This window comes from Rhea pennata, chromosome Z (assembly GCF_028389875.1).
Source record: "Rhea pennata isolate bPtePen1 chromosome Z, bPtePen1.pri, whole genome shotgun sequence".
NCBI lineage: Eukaryota > Metazoa > Chordata > Aves > Rheiformes > Rheidae > Rhea > Rhea pennata.
Window position 1 is genome coordinate 57,048,410 of NC_084702.1, and position 23,502 is coordinate 57,071,911.

The 23,502-nt window shown below is 34.9% G+C and overlaps 1 protein-coding gene across 3 annotated transcripts in view; it reads right to left on the reverse strand.

Annotated features, from left to right (window-relative positions):
* Positions 1–347: 347 nt before the first annotated feature.
* AP3B1 (adaptor related protein complex 3 subunit beta 1) overlaps positions 348–23,502 on the reverse strand; it is a 144,013-nt gene continuing 120,858 nt past the window's right edge. For all 3 annotated transcript variants that reach the window (XM_062599444.1, XM_062599443.1, XM_062599442.1), the window contains exons 25-27: positions 18,352–18,449; positions 13,053–13,191; positions 348–1,103 (exon numbers count right to left, since the gene is read on the reverse strand). In XM_062599444.1, coding sequence (XP_062455428.1) covers positions 950–1,103; positions 13,053–13,191; positions 18,352–18,449 — 391 coding nt within the window. In that variant the 3' untranslated portion in view covers positions 348–949. The remainder of the gene's footprint in view (positions 1,104–13,052; positions 13,192–18,351; positions 18,450–23,502) is intronic.

Below are 23,502 nucleotides of genomic sequence, written 5' to 3' on the forward strand. Positions count from 1 at the left end.
TAGATGAAAATTTAACCCTAGTTTATAGTAGAAATATGAAGTAAAGGTTTGAATAATTTACTGAGCTAGGTAACAGTCTGCCACAATACTCTCTTCCATCACTGTTTTATGAATGGGCTATTCTGAAAAGAGGCAAAAGTGGTTTTGTTAATTTACTAACAAAACCATAACTGCATATCATAAAATTAAAACTGGAGACAAACACTGGCTACTTTCAAAAGAACAATTCGCTTATGCATATGTGGCATCCCACCTTATTAGTCCTTACTTTAAATAGATTAGTTATCGTATTACTTAGTGATCATCATCATCAGTTGTTTACCAAAAAAGAGAGAAAGAGCTCCTGCTAATAGCACTATTTTATTGGCATCTTAACAGAAATATTTGAGAATAGGACAGTAAGTGGGAACAACATTCTTAATAGAAGAGTTCAGGCTTACAAGCATTTTCAGAAAGCAAACACCATTTTGCTGTACCTAATGTATTTTTACATTTATACAACAAAAGCTCTCTGAACTGCGCACCTCGTTGTAGATATTGCTGGATCTCTCTGCCATTTTAACTCACTTTACCGGCAGTGTGGTTTCCCTTGAACTTTTATTATCCGGTATTTGTCCACTACAACAGGGAAAAATGAAGGGGAAGAAAGGGAGTGGGGGAAGGGAGAAGAGAGGGAAGTACCAGGATAAAACAAATGGGAAATAAATTAAAGAGTGCAGATAAACGACAGTAAAATATATGTTCTTTGGTTAGCAAGCAGAGAAAAAGAAGAGGAGTTGCATACATGATAGATACACACTAGCATTCTAAAGCAGAAGACAAGAATGTCAAGAGTGTATTCTTCCCCCACTGCCAGATGGAAGGGCTATTATTATAAATGAAAGGCAGCAAGAGTGGATGCCAGGCACTTTTGTTGTGTGCCAGATTCTGAAGTCCAGATGTAAGCAGGTTACCCCTGGGACAGGACAGGCTTCAGCTCCCGCAGCAGAACAGAACCAATCACGGTTTTCTCGGTGTTTATGATGAGCTGTGCTGTAGAGCTCTCCTTCAGCTCCACTGTGACTAGCATCAGTGACCCACTGTGCACAGTCTTAGCTGCAAACCTGGAGGGGGAAGGGAAAAAAAAAAAAAACACTAAGGATCGTAATGTTAAAGACTACTGATACTCCCTTCTGCAAAAGTTAAAAGAGCTCAGATATAAGAAAATGCCTCCAATTTCACTAATCCATTTCAGGGGATATACCATAAAAAACCCAACAATTCTTCAGAAAGAATTTGTTCAGCATTGTGCAAATATTTCAGTATCTAAGGACAAAAAGGTATAATGCAAAACCGGATATTTAATTTGAACAATAAAATTAATTTAAACAGAGTTATTATTTAAATTCTGATTCTTCAATTCATCTGTAATACTCAAAAATTACTTCAGTGCACACTGACAACTTAAATTCAGTTGTATAGTGAATTCCAAGGATAATCTTCATTATCTGATCCCCCCCCAAAAATGCAATCGTGCCAAATGTATTAAACAGCTTCTAAAAAGCCAAATTATCATACCTTCAGAAAGTGCATCTTCCTGCCATCTCATGAATTAATGCAACTTTAAAGTACTCAAACTTATAGATGTCCAACATGAAAAAAATGAAATGATGGTAACAGCTCAGTCTTCTAAAGACACCAAGTCATTCTGTCTGTGAATTTATGTCCAAAACAATAACCATAATTTTATGACTAAATGCTTCTAAATATTTTATGATCAAGTATTAGAAAGCCCTACAAAACAAACAGAAACCTCCCCAGATAAGCAAAAGTTAGGACTAATGCACCATTACTAAATTCCAAGACATGGAGAATCCACTAATTACATGGAATTAAAAGCAAAACTAGCCTTTTAAGCCCTACAATTGACTGAAAAGCCATTTTAGGCACAATGAACTTCTGTCAATCCTGTTAATTCATTCTGCATGCACAGCCAGGCCCCAGAGACAGGAAGGAAGAGGATGGCAACAGCCTCGGCTGCTCCCATGCAACACAAGGCTCACACCATGCTTGCTTTTTTGCCCTTTTTTTTTTTCCTTTCCCTTTTTATTTCATTTATTTATATTTTTTTTTTGCTGTTACGTGACAACCACAAAGTTGCTGCACGTGGGCTTTGGAGAACGCTAACAAGTGCGGAGCAGGTCTGCGCCCCAGGCTGACCCTGCCTGGCAGGGCCGATCTCCTCTCCTCGGGCTGAAGGACACGTGTCTGAATCCGAGCCATCTGCCTCAATTTGCGCGACATCTTCAGCCACAATAGGACCCAGTTAGCCCTGACAACAGCTCACAATACATAAAAATAAAACCGCAGGGCTGACAGCACGCTGCCGGCTATTCAAGAGCAAACCAACTGGTCAGCGCCTCATGTCTGACAATTAGCAGGGGCCTCGCAAAGCGCCGGCCCGGCCCGCGGGGATCTCTTTAATTACCATCAACATAAAGGAGGGAGTTTATCAGGAGATACTCAAAAAACTTCACTCCAGATTTAATTAAAATATTAGCCACTTCAGCAGGAAGCAGGTTCTCTTTAAACGAGAAGTAATTTCTTGTCTTTTTTCGTTTTAAACTAAGCATATCAAAATCTCATAACACATTATACTAATTAAGGAAACATGGGGCACTTCTCTAATGTCACCCATCACAGGTCAATCTATTTCTTTTGTCCAGATTATAGATACATTCAGAGACCTCTCCTTTTGATAGGAGATTCTAAACCAACATTGCTGCTATGAAAAATAGCTACTTGGCCAGTTACACCAAGGATTTTGTCTACCTGCACTGCAGTGTGAGAGATCACCATTTCTCTCGCTGATTTTGACAGGGATAATTATATAAACAATAGTCTTATTAGTCACTTTATTTACTTAACAGTTGTGTCTTGGCACAACAGAGAAGCAGATTATGTCTGAGAACGCACATAAACAGGTTGGGAGCTGGCACTCCTGCTGGGTTTCCCGGCCTCAAGGCTGGATTATACCCTCCTCTATTAAAAACGGAAAGTGATACAAAGTCAGTCTTCTGATGGAGTCAAGGCAGCCTGACGCATCAGAGATCAGTTTTGCTCTGATATTTTTACATGGGTATTTACAAAATCAGATGGGGCATCCAGATTACTCGGAATAAAATGCTTGAAATCTGTAAGTGAATTTGTGTGGGTTTTGCACAATGCAAAGGTCTGATATGCAGATAATTTTACACAAGTGTTAGAGTGCATACCTAACTTGGGCTGATGGATTTATTTTAGCGGCCACCAATCTGGAATTACTTTGTGAGAAAAAAAAGATTGTAACAGAATGAGATTAATTATTACGCCACTTAAAAAAGATGTATAGAAGAACAATGTGATTACCACTGATTTTGAACTCTGGAACCCAAAATTTGTTCCCTAAAATAGACAAGATATTTAGTTTCCCAAAAGAGCTATAACACAAACATGTTTGTACAGTTTCTGGAAATACAGTTATTAAAGGATGAAGCAAATGACTTTGGGTTGCTGATGATTAGATGTTTTAAAAACACCATTGAATGATTTGAGTAAGACCTGGTCTTTAGATGAAGCAATTGTTATTGTGTTGCATATGTTTATATTACCATAAGCCAAAATGGATTTTACAAAACGTGGGTTGTGTTCAATTAAGTATTTAGATCAGAAAGCCATTCAGGTCTGTCAGCAGCAAAAATTAATCACTATATATTTATGCTTTGTGAGAAGCTGTGGAACACCTTCCCCCCCCCCCCCCCCCCCAGAGGTCAGTAACTCTTTTTACTTCTCCTGAAAGCTGATACTGTCTTAAAGATAAGAATTTGAATACTAAAAACTTGAAAAAATTTACTAAAGATCAGACTTCATATTCTGACTCAAATAAGCTTTAGAAACTACTCTGCAGTACGTTAAAATCTAACTTATAAATTGGTTGTTTTGTAGGTCCAAAATACAGGCTTTGTCCTCTGAAGAACTTTTAACAAAGATGTTATTTATTACCATGTTATTTATTACCATTCTGTTGCCACAAAGGGAATGTGAAAATTATGATAAAATGAGAAATGGTAAATGAGAATATCATTCAGAAAACAAAACCATTTACTAATAATTTCAAGGTGTGTTTTAGCTACACAGCTGTTATTTGCTAGTTTTCTTTCAGATAATGTTACCTGTAAAACTGCTTTCATATCATTAAAAATATTCAAAGGTCTACAACTGTTAATATTTTCCCTATTTATAAAAATTATGAGATTAAATCAAAATATAAAAAATGTGAAATATTTGTATATTCTGAGTTTTTCCAAGTATTCTTTCTCTTTAAAAATATTAATTATTCTGTTGGAAAGGGACATGGAACAAAAGAGGAAGAGAGCATGCATTAAACATAGTATCTATCCAGTAGGTAAGAAAATGTGCACTAATTTCTGAATCAACAACAAGGAAGTATGATATATTTTCAGAAAGTTTTCCAGTCTTTCAACAGCTAAAAACCAGGTAGATATTCTTGGTCATTTTTGTAAAAATAACATTTGTTAATACTTGTCATATAAATATTTGAGTTATAGCTGTTCAAATTCCTAACAAAAGGAAAAACTGGAGCATCAGAACCTGCAATACGATAGCATATCCCAAATGCTGGCTTTGTAATAGTGACTACTCTACCTACAGGCTAAGAGTTATTTTTCCTTTATTTGTATACAGATGATAGCTCCAATATACAGTAGAGGTATTTCAGATTTGGAAAAATCTAGTCCAGGTAATAAAGAATAACAGAACAGTCACTCTAAAAATCTGATCTTGAAAATTCAACATTTGAAAAAGTAAATTTACAACTGAACCCTCGCTATCAGGACATTTATTCACAGCAAAGCAGAGTTTGTTACACATAATTCAACAGCAGTAAAGCACGATCTTTCCTGTTGGACACTCTTCCTCATCTCCAATTTTTCTACTTTAAATTCAATTTTCTAATTTTCTTCTTTCTTACCAGAAACAGTTACAATGGCCCACAGAAGCTAAAACTTTTATTTTTATTTTTTTTTTAAAAAAAGCTCTTGTATACGAAGCCTTCAATTACTGCCTGCTGAGGCAGACAGAATCCTATTAGTAAGAAAGACGATCTACAAGATGCAAAGCCCTGCCCTAGCTGTAGAAAAATAATTAGTCCAAAGTTGACAAATGTGTAATCCAAGTTATGCAATGAATATATGTTAAGGAACCCCCTCCCCCCTGAATCAGTCTCCAACTGGAAAATATAAGAACAAACAATGACGAAGTACATTCCAGTGTATCAGCTGGGCAACAAAAAACATTTGTTTTCAGTACTCTGGATATCTAACTTACTCTGATAAATTCTATCTATGTACAGGTTTGACTTTATAACAAACACTTTATCTCAAAATAGGCTAAATTACTAACTACTTGTGTCATTTCTCTGTATAAGCCTTAGAATATGAAGTAGTAGTATTTGGAAGACCATTATTCTATATTAGTATATGGGGATACAGTAAGTCTAACACTAAAACAAAAGCAATAACATACTCAAAGATATTTTTTTTCTTAAGCTGGTGATTTTTACTTCTCAGGAAAAAACTTAATTAACATTGTTTACTAATCATAAAATTTGATTAAGATTTACATTGAAAATGGTATTCAAATAATTGGATATTGTGTTTTCTTTCTTTCTTAGAACATTTCATGCTATTTCAACTTTTTTATTTTTTTTAATGTTCAACATGCCTAACTCATTACCATAATTAACTTACTTTCAATATTGACTATCTGGGGGTTTAATTAAAACTGTATGAAAATAAATTACACTCAAATCTGCCCTCCATTTTTATTGTTTTGAGGTTTTTTGCCAAAATATTTTTTGAGTTTATCTTTGTTTGCCAGTGACCATTTGCACTGTATCATTAATAAAAATGTGGAAATGCAAATGAGTCCTCAGAACTTATTGTCCCATTCACAGGACTAGTCAACATGTTCAGAAAGGTGCTGCATGGGCTTAAAAAAAAAAAAAAAATCTTTCCAAGCATTTACTTTTGGTTCATTAAACTTCATCCTTTTTACCCACAGGTATTTATATCTCCTTCCCAAAACTTCAATCAGCTAAGAACTTGAACCAAAATATTTGCTCCTCACCTAGAAAACTATAATTTTAACATCGGATCTATTTTTTTCTCCTCTATTCTATTCATTCTTTTTCCTGATCAAGAATCTAATATGACAACCGTTTTTAGAATTACATGCATTCACATTTAGAAGAAGTTATATTTTTTCATTTGAAAAAAAACTTACTTTAATTCCAGGAAAATAATTCCCCTTACAGAAATATATTATGATACAAAGTTTGCTCAGAGGTCTTTCAGATCAAGGATATTCTTCTGTTTGGTTAGTTTCTTAAATGTTAAACATTTACTGTTTAAACAACTGAATCAGAAGATTCCTGTTTGTTTTTCAAATAAAATGCTCCAAGTATTTTTCACTTTAAAGCATTCAGATACAAAAGCAGTGCTGTCCCCTAGTGGACAGCAAACAAGCTCAGCTAGAACAATCTATTTTGATTAACCTCGTATCCCAAATACCTCACTCTCATGCACCTTTAAAAAATTAAATGTGAACTTAGTATTATTTTTAAACAGTATAATCTACATACAAACTCCTTTAATACATATTCAAAATGTTCAAATGCCTTAAAATGTTGTTACAGAAAGCCATGCTCTTGATTTTATACCAGTTAATCAAAACTTTCATATGCTAATTATACATGAAACATGTACTAGAACCTACAGTGGCCAGCCATTAGCAGTGAGAAAAATCTTAATTACTGGAACACTAGGATTTGGTTAAGAAATTTTATTTATTTATTCATTTGTGTGTGTGTGTGTGTATATAGATAGATATATATATTAGGCACACATACACATTACTGAATGAGTACATTAATATTTTTTTAAAAAGTAGTTTTCTTTTTACATAAGAATAAAGAATACAAATATTTACCTAAGAATAATGATTAACCAGAAAGACTCTTAGTACTGATTGACAAAACAAAAGCAAATGGTTAGCCTAGCTGAGTCATTAACAGCCTGAACATGTTATCCAAAATTATTTTTATCATAAACCAAGAGAGTGCTAAGAGTTTATATCTTCTAGTGTTGGAAAGGCAAAGGTTGAAGAGCCTGTGCACAGGGATAAACTATTCCATTTAGAATTCAGTCTCCTACAGATAAAGGCTAATAGAAAAATTGTTTTGCCTAGGTTATTTAGCTTTCCAATTAATTCCTACTAGAGAAATTAGGAAGGAAAAGCAAGCTGGCTACCCATTGCAGCTCCCTGGAAAAAGACGACTGGGCCCCACAGCTAAGAAACCACAGAAGCCGAACAGTCCACGGAACTACATCAGGGCAGCCACTGCCAAAGGTGGAGTTCCCTTCGCTTCAGCTCTCAGGCCAGTTGCTTAGTAAGCACCTTAGAAAACATTTTTGCAGGCATGCAGTGCAGAACAAATCTTTAAGGAAGTATCCCTGGATTTACAGGACTTGTTAACTAATAAAATCATTTATTAGATTCCAATGTAATAATTATAAACAATTCATACTTGTTATCAATTTCTACACTGGCTTGTCCTCAATAAACAGGTGATATCCTCTCCTTTCTGACGTGCTGGAAGTAGCTTTAGTTGTTAGTTACAGTGAGCAGATGGGACCCAATAACCAACTTCCTACCTGAGAATTTCCCAAGTTTAGTATAAATTGGAAGGTGAAATGCACAGAGAAATTTTCCAGGTGGACTCTTTCAAATGATCTTCCATTCATATATATTTGCAGAATCACACACCTTTTCACCTCAAATTAAGTGTTGCTGGATTAAAAAGATATAGGGAGGAAAACTGGTTACTAAGCACACCATTCTCTGATAATCAAAATCGTCTGTAAACAAAACCTTCTTTCCTTTGAGGATCACTCTGCCAATACACCAGACATGGGGCACGGCAGGTTGCAAAATGATAAAGAGGGGTGAACGCAACCAGAGTGTCAGGCTGATGCACAGGGAGCAAAATGCAACTGCAGTTGCAAAAGCAGCCGAATAACAAGTGTTGATGCTTGAATTTCTGTGCGTAGGGTGTGTGTGTGTGTCAGGGGGCTAAAACAAAACACAAACATTGCATTTTATGCAAGTTTCTATACTGGACCTAGTTGCTTTTATGTTCTTCAGGATTTCAGTGCTCGTTTGTTGTTATGTTATAACTGTCTCCTATTACATGATTCCCACAGTATGTTTTTGACTGAGCAAAAAGGTAACAGCAGCACCAGAAAAGGTAAGTGGAAAATATTTTACATCTTGTGAAACACTTGCTTATCCACAGAATCATACAGGTTATGGGCAGCCCAAAAGACTACGCACTGCACAGCGCAGGCTCTGAACTGCTGTAACTATATGGTATAGTCAAGTGCCACTAAAAACACTGGTCCCAGAAGAAGCCCAGCACCTGTATGCAGCGCTGTGCTTGAGCTAGTTAGACATGCCCCAGTAATGAGAAGTGCCATTTTGCTTTTCTTGTTTAAAAGCTAGCTTGTTTGCTGCTCACTCAGGTGTTTATTTTGCCAACATGCTAAGAGATTAGAAACCTCTTTCCACAAGTTTAAGTTTTTGTTGAGCTCTAGACAGAAGAGGTGGCTATTAGAACAACCACTTTAAAGGTGGCAAAGAAGAAAAATACTAAACTCACTATTTCAAAAGGCGAAATAGCAGTCCGGAAGCAGATTAAGGCTTCAGTTTTGAAAAACAGAGAAACAGGTTTGATTTTCTCCAAAACTTGAAATCATTCCATTGTATGTTGTTTAAATTGCAAGTTTTACTATCTCAAATTAGAGGATTTAAATGAATGCTGTCATGTGTCTCTTAGTGTGCTGGCCAATGTTTAAAGGCATCCTGATGAACTGCAGAATAGAGATCTGTAGATGACACCATAGTGACTGTTTATTTCTCACCCAGCTATTTCCTATTACTAATTATGGATTCCTTCTAAAATATAAGGACAGCGATGGACCAGTTCAAAAGATTAGTAAGCTAGTTGAGCCTAAGTAAAATCTCTTCTTCACAACCACTCTGTTGTGTTCAGACTTTCATCTCACTGTCTGGGCAGTGAAAGCTGTGGAAAAGGTGCTTAGATTGCACCATTTTACAGAACACCGGTGACTAGGGGAACTAATACGCTACAGTACAACGTATACTGCTCGTGAAACGTTTCAGGGAGCAAAAGGCAAAGAGACTGGGAGTTCTAGGAGGCCTGATTCACCATTCCATTACGCACTGATATATTCTGATATCAATGCAATCACACAAACATAAACAAAGTGAAAGAGTCAAGAATCAAATCTGGTTCACAATCTCAACTCTGAATGGACTTTTCTGCTATATGCTATTGCCAACACATTAAAGAGACTTCCGCAACATCTTTAAGGTAGCAGAAGGAAGTGTTTTCTGTCTGCATTCTCCATGAATTTCTTTCTAAGCCAATTTACCTTGAGATGCCTTTTCTTTATGCAGAGGGCCTTAAGCAATAGTAGACAGTATTTTGACACTGATGAGAGGATCATGATATCCTCATTTACCATTCAAGTCTTTGCAACATTAAGTAAAACTCTGTAACTAGTCTTTTCATTCCATCACCTCTGTTTTCTTCAGCTATATTCAAAGTGAACAAAATGAAGATTATCTATCCTAGTGGGATGTTATGGAGCTGAAAAGGAATAAGGTATGAAGAAGCCTGAGCAACTTTTAGAATATTCATCTCAATAGTAAAGTTAGCATGAAGAAAGTCACTGAATAAATAAGGCTGAGGCTGATGAACAAATTACTGAAAATTTGAGTTGAGTACTATCTTCATCCCATCATACTTTGAAATAGAACAGAACAGCCTAGAATTTAACTTTTTATGTTTGAAGCAATGAATGTCATTGTCCAGAAGGAGAAGGGGGCTGAGACAATGGTCTGTTAAAGAGGAAACTTTGAGGGATTAAATATCCTCAATTACCTATCCTCTTGTCATGTAAAAGGAAAAAATCTTTCTAGAATCCCACCACCACCTTTCAACAGCAAACATCAGACATACATTCAATCGAAAAGTACTTCTTGGTCCCTAAACAAGGTTCTTAATACTGACTAAATTCCTATAGCAATACACACTTTGCCTGAATACTTTGCTTTCAACCTCTTTGTTTTTTGATATTCGAATGGGGGCCATAGATGTAGTCTGAATCACAAGACAAAACTGAGGCCTTATACGAGTCTTCCTAAAGTCACATGGGCAACATCCAATTGCTCCTTAATCCACTTCCACCCTTCATCTCTTAAAACATTTTTAACAAACAACAGTAATGAGAATACAGAAAGAGCTATCCATGTTTTAAAACTTCTGCATCAATAACTAGAGTCACTCTTGTGAAATATTTTAAGAATTTGCAGTTTTTACTGCATTTTTTAAAGAGAAATGATATTTCCTGCTCCCCAAAATTCTCTTTAAATGCATTCCACATTTTTGAATATAGTCTTTAAAACTAATGTTTCTCCTTAATAACAGAAACAGGAGAAAGATATACAAAATAGTTAAATCTTATGAAGAATAAAGAGAGTGCAGCATATGTAGCTTTACAAAGCCCAGAGATCTAATAGCTTGTGTAAACTCATCTTAGGGGCAGGTAACTAGACTTAAGGGGAGTAAAACAGTACAGTTAATTTATTCTGCAAATGTGTGAATGTAAAGATGCACATTTGAGTTCTTGTATTTATTGCCTGAGTTCAAAATTTTTGCATGTATCACTTAAAATGAGTAAAACAGAATAAGAAATAGAGTAAGAGAAAACAGAATCTAAAATAGGATTAGTTGTATTATATGACATGTTCTACACTCAATATATATCATTATATAATGTATATACATTTATATAAGCATGCAATATATTTATATAAATATAAAATATACATTCATTCGTTTGTTTTAGAGATTTGAGAAGGTCCTCAAATATTCATTTATCTAGATCTAGGACCAATTTTAACAACAATACAGCACTACTCAAAAGACAAACAGGTTAATCTCAACATCAATTAGCTAACGCTTCCATTCCTGTTCTCAGTAAAAAGTAGGTGCAACCACAACTACATAGTATCTACAAACTCCAATTACATATGGCACAGCAAGTGAAGGTATTTTTTTTAAATGCCCATTACCACTGGGCATTTTCACTAGGCCATTTAAGTTATTATAAAACACATTCTTGCACAATGGATGTTAAAAATGCAAACTATAACTGCTATGGCAGACTGAATATATTCAATTTTGAACCAAAATATTTAGACAAACACCTGAAATGCTCCAGGATGCTGCAGAGCTTGCTGAACACTTCAGCCCTACCACAGAACATGCCTTCAACCAGTGTCTGTAAAGGTGTGCACAAAACAGCAACTACCTCTTCAATTAAAATACAATTAGTCATAAACTCTTTTATGGAAAACCTCCTTTGTTATAAGGGCAAAGGAACTAAGATCACACAAGAAACTTGACTACAATCATACAACCTGTGGCTGAGTTAGGAACTGAGCTTTCATTTTAGGTAGCCTTTTTGAGACTGTCACAAAACAATCCATCCTTACACACTAAGTCTCATGTGATGTGTAGAGTAAAGATGCAGAATACCTGTATACTGCAGACACTTTAGTCTATTCTTGATTGACACTCTCACCTAGTCTTTGAATTGATGTTGAAAATACAGGCTGTATAGATCCCACAGGGAGGCAACAAATGAGGACTCTTTCACAGAGGAGCAGGTGTCAATAGTGACAATCTTTTCAGTGCAATTGCACTAGCTGTATCATGTTTTTATGATGAAACAGAATTTTATCATTGACCGTATCAAATGCATAGGAAAATCCAGCTGGGTTAATTTTAATGCAATGCAATACAAATGCCCAGCAATGCAAAAAAGACCAAATCCAAAGGAGAGAAATATCAGGTTATTAGTCCTGTATAAGCTACATGATTCTCACCATTCCAGACAGTCATCTCTGTCAGCAAAATTTCTAAGAGTAGCTCTTTCACTTTCAGAAGAGGTAATTTACTCTTATTTGAGTATTCAGAATTTTGGGGCTCATTCATACTCTGGAACAGTTGTAACAGATGCTAGAGAAGAGGTTTTCCTTTACTGATTTTATGACCACATTAACAGCCTGCAATAATGTCTTGCTGTCGTTATCTGTTTCTACTTAGTTTTCTACTCATGGCATTTTTCCTGTTTGTTGCTGTCAAAAGTGAGAAGCCATCCATATCCATGGGATTAGATATTTTGAGTCAACTATAACAAAAGCTGTCATTAACCAACAGTCATACTGATTCAAGTGATATTCTATACCACAACCTTTGGGTGAAATAGATTGATCTACAAGAAACTTCTGCAATTAGATAGTGCCAATGACTTTCTTGGCTGACTACAATTATTTTTCCTTACACATAAATAGAAAGAAGAAGAAAATGTCAAAGTAAAAAAGAAAAAAAAAAGAAAAAAAAAAGAAAAAAAATCCCCCACACTAAATAGTTGGATATCACAGGTCAAAAATTAATGTGGAAAGAAAAAAACAAGCTTCCTCTCACAGATAAGCCAGAATAGGCCCACTCACTCTCACTTTTAGAAACAGAAACAGAAGTTTAAAAAAAAAACACATGGAAGTTCCTGAAAGCATTATGCTTTGAAACAGTATTTTATCTTTTCCATTTGAAATAAAACTAGAAAAGGACAACTCTCCCTAACAGTGTACAATAACATCCAGATATTTGATGGACTAAATAAGTCGTACTCAAGCTCAAGTTAAAGCCTAGTTAGGATTTTATATTACAGTGCAAATCAGTCACCTTATCTGTTATAGGTACGGATAATAAATTTTTCCCTAATATTATAGAATGTGAATGAATTTTGAACTAACTGAAATTAATATTAAAGAAGGGTCCTACTGAAAACGATATGTAAACTTACCTGTGTATGTTATCTTGACCAGAAGGGACTACACCCAGGTTTGCTGCCTTCACTACTCTCTCAATTATTACAAGACTAGTAGAGTTCTGTGGAGCAACAGCTATTGTAGCAGATGTCTCATTCATTCCTGTCAGCATTCCTGAAATAAGTATTTGATTATGAATATTTTAAGATTTGTTTGCTTATTAAGCATAAAACAGAAGACTTCTAAACCAAAAAAGCTTTTTACATTAAGAGTTAAATCATTCTTTGAGAAAACAATAAGAAATTAAATATGTAATTTAACATATTTGCCTTATTATAAATAAATAAATTACTAATAACTGAACAATGATGTGTGTGATACTAATGTAACTGAGAAACAAAAATGATTTTTTTTTGCAAAAAGCATAATCTGAAAGAATAATGTAAACACAGAAATGAAGTATTAAGTAAGATTGATTTGGAGAAGTCCAGCTTAAATAAGACCAAATACAAAGACACCTTCTAATCTTTCAATCATAAAACGACAGTAATTAATTATAATTTTGTATTCAATTGCTAAAAATAATCTTCAAACTCAGATAGTAGTCATCAGTTCAATTTAGTTCATGAAGATAAAGTCATCACATTAGAAACTGAGAAATTCAGCTAGTATCCATCTCTTTAAAATGTCACGATAAACTATTTGATTAAAATAATTTGAACACCACTACAAAATGGAACAGAAATGTCAAGTCTATATCCAAACATATGACTGACAAAAAAAAAAGTTAAGAAAGGAATGTCGTTCAAGGACATTGTAACAAAGAAAACCTTTCCTTCCTATCAACATCCGTTGTTTAGGGGAATGATTTGCAGGACATTCACGTTGATTAAAACCTAAACAACAGTAACTACAATTTAGCACTATGTTCGTATTTTCACATTCTGCTCATAATCTGAAAACATAAATAAACAATAGAACCTAGTACTTGAGGCCAAAATATCAAGCAATTGAAACCCACAATAACATTAACAAATGAAAACAACATAAAACTCTCAAAAGGCTAGTATTTTAGGGGTGTATATATACAGTTCTAATCCACAGCAAACAGCACTAAGATGTTTAATATAGCAATTAAAAAAGTAAACCGAACATTTTAATGCACTAGAGTTTGCATTAGGTGCTGTTACAAAAAAGAAACATCAAAGTAAAAATAGAACAGCTCATGAGTAAATAATGGGTTATTTTTGAAAATGACGCATTCTTCAAGAGAGCAAAATTATATATATAATTTCTATAAAAATCGGCTTTATCTTGGGAATAGTACATTCTGTTTCAAATTGTTTAACTTCACTATTAGGCAAAAGCTTTAAAAACTACATACGCAGACCAAAACTGCTTTTAAGCAGAGCACTGGGACTGACATAACACTGCTGAGATGTGTGTACTCATTTAGGATTTAAACCTTCTCCATTAAGCTCTATTGAAGAGCAAATGCTGAATAAATGAATGCAACTATGTTTATGTTAAAAGCCTGTTTCCTGCAGCATGTAATTAAAGGAAATGTTGTACAAAGCCAGTACTTTTGTCAAGCTCCTGTAAATGGAAAGATGGATAGCACTCAGAAAAGTGAATGCATTGCTTCATATTTAACCTTAACACTCTTGTCATTAATGGTTTGTCTAACTTGTTCTATAAAAGACAAGGTACTGCTCCATTGAAGTAAAATTAAAAAAATCAACTAAACCATGCTTTTCAGAACAGAAGATTCATTATCGTCGACTAATGTATTGGCATAAAGCAAAGTAACATCCTATCAAGTAAGGCACACATTCAATCTGCCTTTCCACCCCCCTTTATTTTTAACTCATGCTGTTTTATTGTTATAGGCAATTTGTACCACTCAGCATGACAGTGTAAACTGAATCAAGATTAATTTACATGCAAAAGAACACTTAGGAGAGCAGCATGGTAAGCAAATGTATTGTCTCGATTGCTGAGGTGGAAAAGAACCTGGAAAGAAAAAAGGGTACTCTAATTAAGGGGCATCAAATATGATTGCTTATGGTAGTCAAGGGCCAGAAAATAGTAAATGTCTGACCATTTAAAGAATTAGCATCTTGCTTGTTAGGAAGACTAGTTGGATGCATAAATCTTAATAAAATTAAGTAAACAAATTGTTTACTTGACCTTTTTTTTAAATTAAGGTAACTCAGGTATACTCTTTTTAGAATATTTGACAAAATTATTTTAAAGCACATTGGTAGGAAAAACCACACAGCTTTATATTTACAGTAATCTTAACTGGCTATTAAAATTACCTTCATAAAAATTCTGATTGATCTCCAGTCATAAGAATCACATGCTACCCTTAATGCTACATAAAACATCGAAATATAAGAAAACTCTAGTCAGAGTATAGAGCAGCAATTTATCTGGGTTAATTAGCTAATACAATGAAACAACTGTACACCGTTAGAATAATAAAAGGAAATTAAATAGGAAAAAATTATACTGGTAGATAACAAGATATGTTAGCTACCAGATTTAACAGAACTGAGTCCCACTCTGAATCAAGTCAAGCAGAGTTTTGCCACTGATCATCAAAAACAGCAGGACGAGTAAAAATTTGGATATAAATACCCCAATGGTACACTTCTCGTTCCTATAGAATTCCTGCTAAAGAAACTGAACTTTTCCTGAGGATGTGATGTAAAATAAGCTACGGAATCCTGAGGCCTGAAGATCAGCAAAAATATTTAAGCAGAAAGGTAAGGGGTAGTCTGGCAACACCGCTTGTATCCACTCTTCCCAAATTATCACCTACAGCATCCACGCGAACTCAGCTGCTGCTCTTGGGAATTACCTCACCAGAGGATTCCCAGGTGGGCACCGAAGGTACGGTAGTCTGCGGTAGCAAGGCCAAATGCATCATGCATAGCAGATGGATAAATACAGCTTTCCAGGTTCCCGCGCTACCGCTAGATAACCTTCGCAGCCATGAATATTCAATAACCTCTCTGTTTGCCTCTCCTTATGCCATCACGAAGAAAATGGAAACACACAAATGTAGCAGACAATGCAAAGCAGTGCAGTGTAATTGAGTAGAGATGTGCAGCAATGAATTGTCTTCTACATATCAGTATAATACTGGGTATTTTCTCTTTAGCATTCTTATTAGATTACTCATGCAATTTAGATGTAAAAATCCTTAAAACTCAAATGTATTCTCATTCTCCCCAATATAATCTTGCACTTGTAATATTGTGCTCGCTCCTTCACTATTTTTACCTATTTGTTTTGATAGCAAATAAAATAAAGCACCTCCTGGTACAACACTTGAAACATCTTATGTCCAAAAAGGAAAGGAAAATAAAGAAAAAAGAATAATCATGACAAATGAAAAAACAAGTTACATAAATTGAATTCATTTGGAGAACACAGACAAACCAAAGTTAAACACAGAATAGAACAATATACACTAACTGTTAAATTGCCCTGCATTTCATTATTATAATTTGAAATTTTCATTTAGCAAGATAACACAGTAATTGTCCTCAAATACTAGCTGTTCCTAAATCTCTGTAATAAATACTTATATAAAATTTAGAAGTAAGACCCTATTACCAAGAATATTCTGAAACAACTGATATCTCTAATAAAAAAGATGCAATAGAAAAGGTAATTTACACCTGTGGTAAATTTGCCAGCATCAAGTCCTGCATCAAAGAATGAATTCAGGAAGACAGAGAGCAATACAGAAATGCCAGGAGACCTTCATGGATTTACAAATACTTCATATAAACAAATTTTCAAATAGCTTTATTCAGAGTAGCCTTTCTGCTCTATTAAACATAGCAAACAGCTGCCAGATTTATTCAGACAAATAATCAACAACCATATAAGTAAAATGGCAGAAGAAAAAGGAATTTTGGCAACAACTCCACAGAGGACCCCAGCTATTCTCCAAGTACACTTCTTCTATGTGCCCGTGGTTCTGTATGGCCAGTCAGGAGGAAAAAAACCCTCAGTCACAGCAAAACATACAAAAACTCTATCAAAATATCATGAAACAAGCAAATACAAAAACGTGGGGGAAGCAGCACAATAATCTTCTTTCCTATCATTATAACCTCAGCTACAATTTTTAGAAGAGAACAGTTTAAAATAAATGTGCCACAGCCTCATTCACTCACTCACCTTGGTTTGCTGAGCAGGTATAAAGCAGAGAGGCAGGCTTTAGCCAGCAAAGGGTAAGAACAGCAAGTAAGTATCAATTGGTTAAGAAAACAAAGCACAATCCTAACTTTTCACTGCCGCAATAAACTTAAAATTTTATCTAGATCATTTTCAGTTAAACTACTTTCTTAATTATTCAAAAATGCAAAAGCAAGAAATGTTCAGAAGCGATAATTAATAATACGTAGCATTACTCATCGGTGTTCTTGACTGTTTGATGGATATACTGAGTTCCTGCACACAGCAATGAGACAATCCCATGGGCATATCCTCATCTCAATGTGAAGAGAATTACACATGTAAATCCCCACACATTGAGACACATGAGTAAACACTATTGCATTTCAATACATCCAAAAATGTAATAATTTATATTTTAGAATATGCAAGAATCACATCCAAATTAAGGGTAGCAGTGTGAATTGTTCCACTTAACACATGGGCAAAGCTAACTAACTTTCTCCGTATTCTGCATAAAATAGTCAAGTTACTAAATGCTCCTATAGGAGGTTTTGATTGGACTAGAATCAGATTTATCTTCCTTAAAGACATAATATCAGAAGAATGTCTGCTGAGGTATTTGCAAGATGTCACCTTTCTAAAGCTTATTCCAGCAAGATTTTTTTTTATATGCAGAAATGTTTTAAAGGAGAAAGGTGTAAAATAAACTTTAGTAGTTGAAGAAGTACACTAATAAGATTTAAGAGTAGTCTTGGAGTAAAGGCTACCAAAACCCATTATATCAATGTATATTTGGCTTATTTCTTGGAGTAGGGGTTCCAGTTTTCTGCCTTACTACTAATATGAAGCACAGTAATACTTCATGACAGGAAGCCAAAACTCTTTAAGCTAAAGGATTGTTTAAGGATAAGAGGTGGGCTTTATGTTTTTAAAGGCACACTAAAAAAGTCTAATACCACTGCATACATTTTTAAGGTATTTTTAAATCGAATCATCAGTATCAGACAATATTAAGAGAGAACACCACCAAGAGCTACACTAGAAGCACTTGCTGTATACTTGGAAGTTGAAAGCAGCACAACTCCCTTATCCTCCAAATACATTTATTAAAGCTGCTGAAATAGTATATCTCACCTTGCTCCTTCTTGAAGTCCTTCTCTGACATCGTGACAGGTAAAAGCAGTTCTCCAACAGGAGGCTGAATGTTAACGCTGAAATGATCATCCTTTGTGCTGGGAAAAGAGAAGTTGCAGAGAATTGAACAAGTGCTTTAAAATATATTTTTATATACATATCACCTTCAAATCTACTCTGAAATCTATAAACAGTGTAAAATCTACCTGCCTCGTTTCTACTTCATAAATCCAAAAGTCTGCTTTTCTTTCTTTTTTTTTTTTTTTTTTTTAACATCAGTGTAGGTGTTCCACGCTTCTTCTCCATCACAAACACAGTATCAAGAGTATGCACGCTCTCGTATTACTGAAAATGTTACTTTTACTCAAATTAATGTTTATTTGTAATCTACGAAGCACCAAATTCAAACTAAATGTGTCCAAAAGATAACAGTTCTTTTAAAAGAACTGTAAAATCCATACTAGTTTATTTGCAAACTTAGTCATCAGCAACAGATATCCCAGAAACAGGACTAAACCTAGCAAACAACTACTTTCGGAAAAAAGGATAACTATTTTCTGAAAAACAAAATGACTCCTAAATTTACTGTTTTAAAGAAAATAATGTTTGATCACTTAAGTTTTTGAAGACTTTAATTTTCGACATATTTAAGCCCACAGACACACACACACACTCACCCTATATTGGCTGAAACAACTTTCCATGGTTGCAGAGTTAAAAATAATATCAATAGTAGAAAACTATCACATACTGTAGATTCCTCCTTAAGAAATAAATCTCAAACAATCAACTTGCTCTCCCTAATCCTTCCATTCACTAAGTTTCTGATTATCTCATCTTGGAGTTTTCCAGGTCTACAGAAACTCAAGACACATTGTATTCTGCTGTGTTTGACTGACTACAGTTTACTGCATTCAGCTAACAGTTCAGGATCAGTATACTCAGTCAGAATCCTTTTACAGCTGCGAGGCATGAGAAATTTTTAGAAAAGAAGATTTTCATTTTGATTATTACCAAATAATCAATATATTGATTGCTTTAATGCCTCTGATATCCTAATTAATAAAATGATAAAATCATCAGAATGGGAAATAAATTTGATTAACATCCATGATATTTAAATCAAGCTCAAACATTTGTTACTGATTTTTAGTAACTTTGCTTTTAAAATTCAGCAATGAATTGACTAATGGAAGAAATAGCTTTAGATGATTAATACAGAAAATATATTTGTTGTCTTCCTAACGATACAAAAATAAACCACCTGAAAACAGAAAAGAAAGCATTTTATCTTCCTATTGCTTACAATTTTAACACTTACTACAGTTACCTAATTTCACAAGCAAATGTTTAAGAATTCATATACTCTTATTTTTTAATGTTTGACACGCTATAATTGTGCTTACAGATGCAATGTCAAATACCAACAATTCAGATATAATTCAGGAGGAATGCTACCTTTGTTGAAAATTTTATTTCACAAACATACAGTGAAATAATTCCTTGAAATGTAGCTAGTATTCACATTACAAAGAATTATTTATGGAGTGCTATTTTTTAAAAATTAGCTTAGCTTATAAATTCCCCTATTTTTCCCCCTATACTAATTTAATACATCAATAAAGTCAGTAACATGCTACAAGGACAGGGATTGGTTGATCGTCTGGCAGAATTAAGCGCACTGTAAAATAGGAGTCATACTTTTCTTTAATATTTTTTGCAAAACTAATCAGGAATTCCAACAGTTTAAGAGGAGAAGGAAGGTTCTGTCATCAACTGTCTCACAACTTTCACTGTTTATATATACTCTTTGGAGTACACTGAACTTGAAACTTTTAATAATAGCTTCACACCAATGATAGCCAAGATGTGCAGGAAATAATTGAGTATAACACTGATTAACAGTTGTGTGCAATGATTCATGTCCTACATTGACTGGACATGCCATGTATACATAAATCTGACTTAAAATACCAGTGATAAGTGTTCTGAAAATGCATATAGCAATATTATTATAATAAGGAGGAATAAAAGCATCAGAATACCTCAGGTTTTAAATAGCCCTAACTGTGCTTGAGAAGAGCACTCACCACCAGTGCCATAATAAGCATTCCATTCCTCTTCCCCCAGCAATTAAAAAGCTAATAGATATTCTTTGGAAAGCTATGACCTTTTCATGGGTTATAGGTAGAACTTCTGATTGCTAGTTATTCTTCAAAAACCATCCAGTTCTTGATTTTGTTATAGCCAGCTTCTGGTTTACTTTGCATTACCTTTTTTAATTTCAGTGTACTTCAGTAAGTCTATTTTTCAGGCAGACAAAATTATCCTCCCTTATATAATTCTCTATTCCACATATTACAGAATAAATATCAGATTTTGATTATTGATCTGCATCTATTTTATTAGATCTTTATATTAGAGAATCATTAATATCTAATTTAACGAAGAGTAGTTTTACAGTTCTATAGATTCGCAGAATAATTTAGGTTGGAAGGGACCTCTGGAAATCAATTGGTCCAACCTCCAGCTCAGCATAGGGCTAGCTTAGGTCACATTGCTCAGGGCTTTGTCCATTTAAGCCCTGAACATTTCCAGGGATGGAGATTTCATCAAATACTTAATGGATATGCTTCACAATTGAATTGAGACATGACAGTACAACGTTATGTAGTTCCTCTAAATGCCTAATAAAGTAAATTTCAGTCTATTTAACCTATTTAAACATTATTTATATGAATTACAACACATAAAAACCGGCAGAAATGGTTTGAAGCTTAAAATTAATGTTAAGGGTCTGGCATACATTTGGTTCAAACTGCACTGACAGATCGCTCAAGTAGTGTTGCTCCAACTTTCCTGCAGGATCAAGTTTAAGAAGCTTCTCCAAAAAAATCATTTCTTCAAATCAACAAAAAAATTCTTTAGGTTACAATTTATATTTATTTATTTATTTTTAAAAGATCGCATTTTCTGGTATGAGCTAGTACAGTAAGTTACATCCTTAGGAGAATATGTTTGCTCCATGAGGAGTGCAGAGGATAGAGCTCTAAAAGAATCAAAAGAACAACAATGTTTGAAAACAGCACCTTGCCCCTAGTTTAAAAAATCTCTTTTGTATGGAATTGTGGACGTAAGGACAAATGAACTTAAGAGTTCATTACTGTTACCTTACTGACCATTAAACTGTACATACTGCCTTTTCAGAAGACTTGCACTACTTTCAAAGAACCACATAAATGCATCTTTTGATGTAATCAATTAAGGTGAAAAAATGAGATGGTAAGAGAGACATGGAGCTTCTGGAGAGAGTCTAGCGTAGGGCTACGAAGATGATCAGAGGGCTGGAGCATCCGCCCTACGAAGAACAGCTGCGAGAGCTGGGCCTCTTCAACCTGGGGAAGAGAAGACTGAGGGGGGATCTTATCAGTGTGTTCAAGTATCTGAAGGGAAGGTGTCAAGGGAATGGGGCTGGACTCTTCAGTTGTACCATGCAAAAGGACAAGAGGCAATGGGCACAAACTGAACCACAGGCAGTTCCGCCTGAATATGAGGAGAAATTTCTTCACTGTGAGAGTGACAGAGCACTGGAACACATTGCCCAGAGAGGCTGTGAAGTCTCCTTCTCTGCAGATACTCAAAGCCTGCCTGGATGCAACCCTGTTTAACACGCTCTAGGTGGCCCTGCTTGAGCAGAGCAGTTGGACTAGATGATCTCCAGAGGTCCCTTCCAACCTCAACCATTCTGTGATTCTGTGAAGCAAAGGGAGACTGTCTCTGCCATAAATGACAGTGCAACACTAACATTCAATCCTTTAGAAGAAGCTATTTTAACTCTCCTTTAGATGGCTACAGTGGAGTTTACTCTAGCACTTGCCATTTCAAACTTGGGTCCATTTTCTTTATTCCTTTGCTTTTAAAGGATTGCCTCCAAACGTTTCCTGGCAAAGAAGTTGTCTTTTCTATAATGACAGACTTGAGGACAAAGATGGCAACATCATCTTTAAAACTAATATAAACAATTTTATCACTATGATCATCTTTAAATGAGCACCCACTAGGCTCCACAATGGCTGTCTTTATTTTTCAAAGCCACATAATGAGGATTTTTTCAATAAAAGGCTAGGGAATATTCTTTTTGATATTAACATGGCCTTCTTCTGTTCTATTCTTAGTAGTCTATGGTAGTTTCTTGACCTAGTACACATCTATCAAAACCCAGCTCACTATTTTGGTCTTGTATTTGAAAATCTCCCCAGATGAATGAAAAGGCAAATAGAAGACAGCAACTGAGTTCCCGCAAAAGACGAAATCAAAAAGTATGGAAGACTTTGCTCATACAGTCGTGCTGAAGAAAGGAACAGACGGCATTCCAATTTTACAAGAAATAGGCCAAGGAAATAGAAGGAACAAGAGTAGCTGCTTCTCCTAGGTCAGTCATCTGACATCAAGATATATTTGTTTTCTGGAACTAGGCCAACTGACTACTTTGGAGTAAAGAAGTAAAAAGACGACTATCAGGCTGCTCATCTTACTATCTAACATCTGCAAACAGCTTAGTGGTACCTGCTGACAAACCACCAGCAAAGGAAACAGTAAGAAACCAGTGAAAATGCTAGCGACAGAAGTGAAGACAGTCTTGCCTCTCCTTAACATTAGCTTCTAATATATTCTTTAGAACATTCCACTATATAATTTTAATCAGATGCTTTTATGCAGGCATCAACACCTGAATGCATGTTTGCCCCCAAAACAAATACTGATTGCTGCCGAACTGATCCTCTTCATATATTCCCGTTCACAGGTGAAAGTTCTGCTTAGGAAGATTTCTGCATCAACACAGAATGAGATAGGAGAGAGAAATCTCTCTCTGCCGTTGAGAAAAATTCAGAGCAAAAGCTTTTACAATAAGGCACAACTTACAGACAGCAGATCTAACAATCTTTTCAAATATCATTCAGAGAATTTACATCATTTAAGAAACTGCTAGTCTACCTGTTACATCAACCTTTTGGAGAACTTTTTATTTATTTATTTATTTTTAAGAAAAATTCTCTCTATACAATCCAGAAGGATGAGGTGAGCAGACACCTCCTTTCTCTTGTATCAGCACAACAGTAGTAGATGAGTATGTACAGGGTCCGAGTTGTT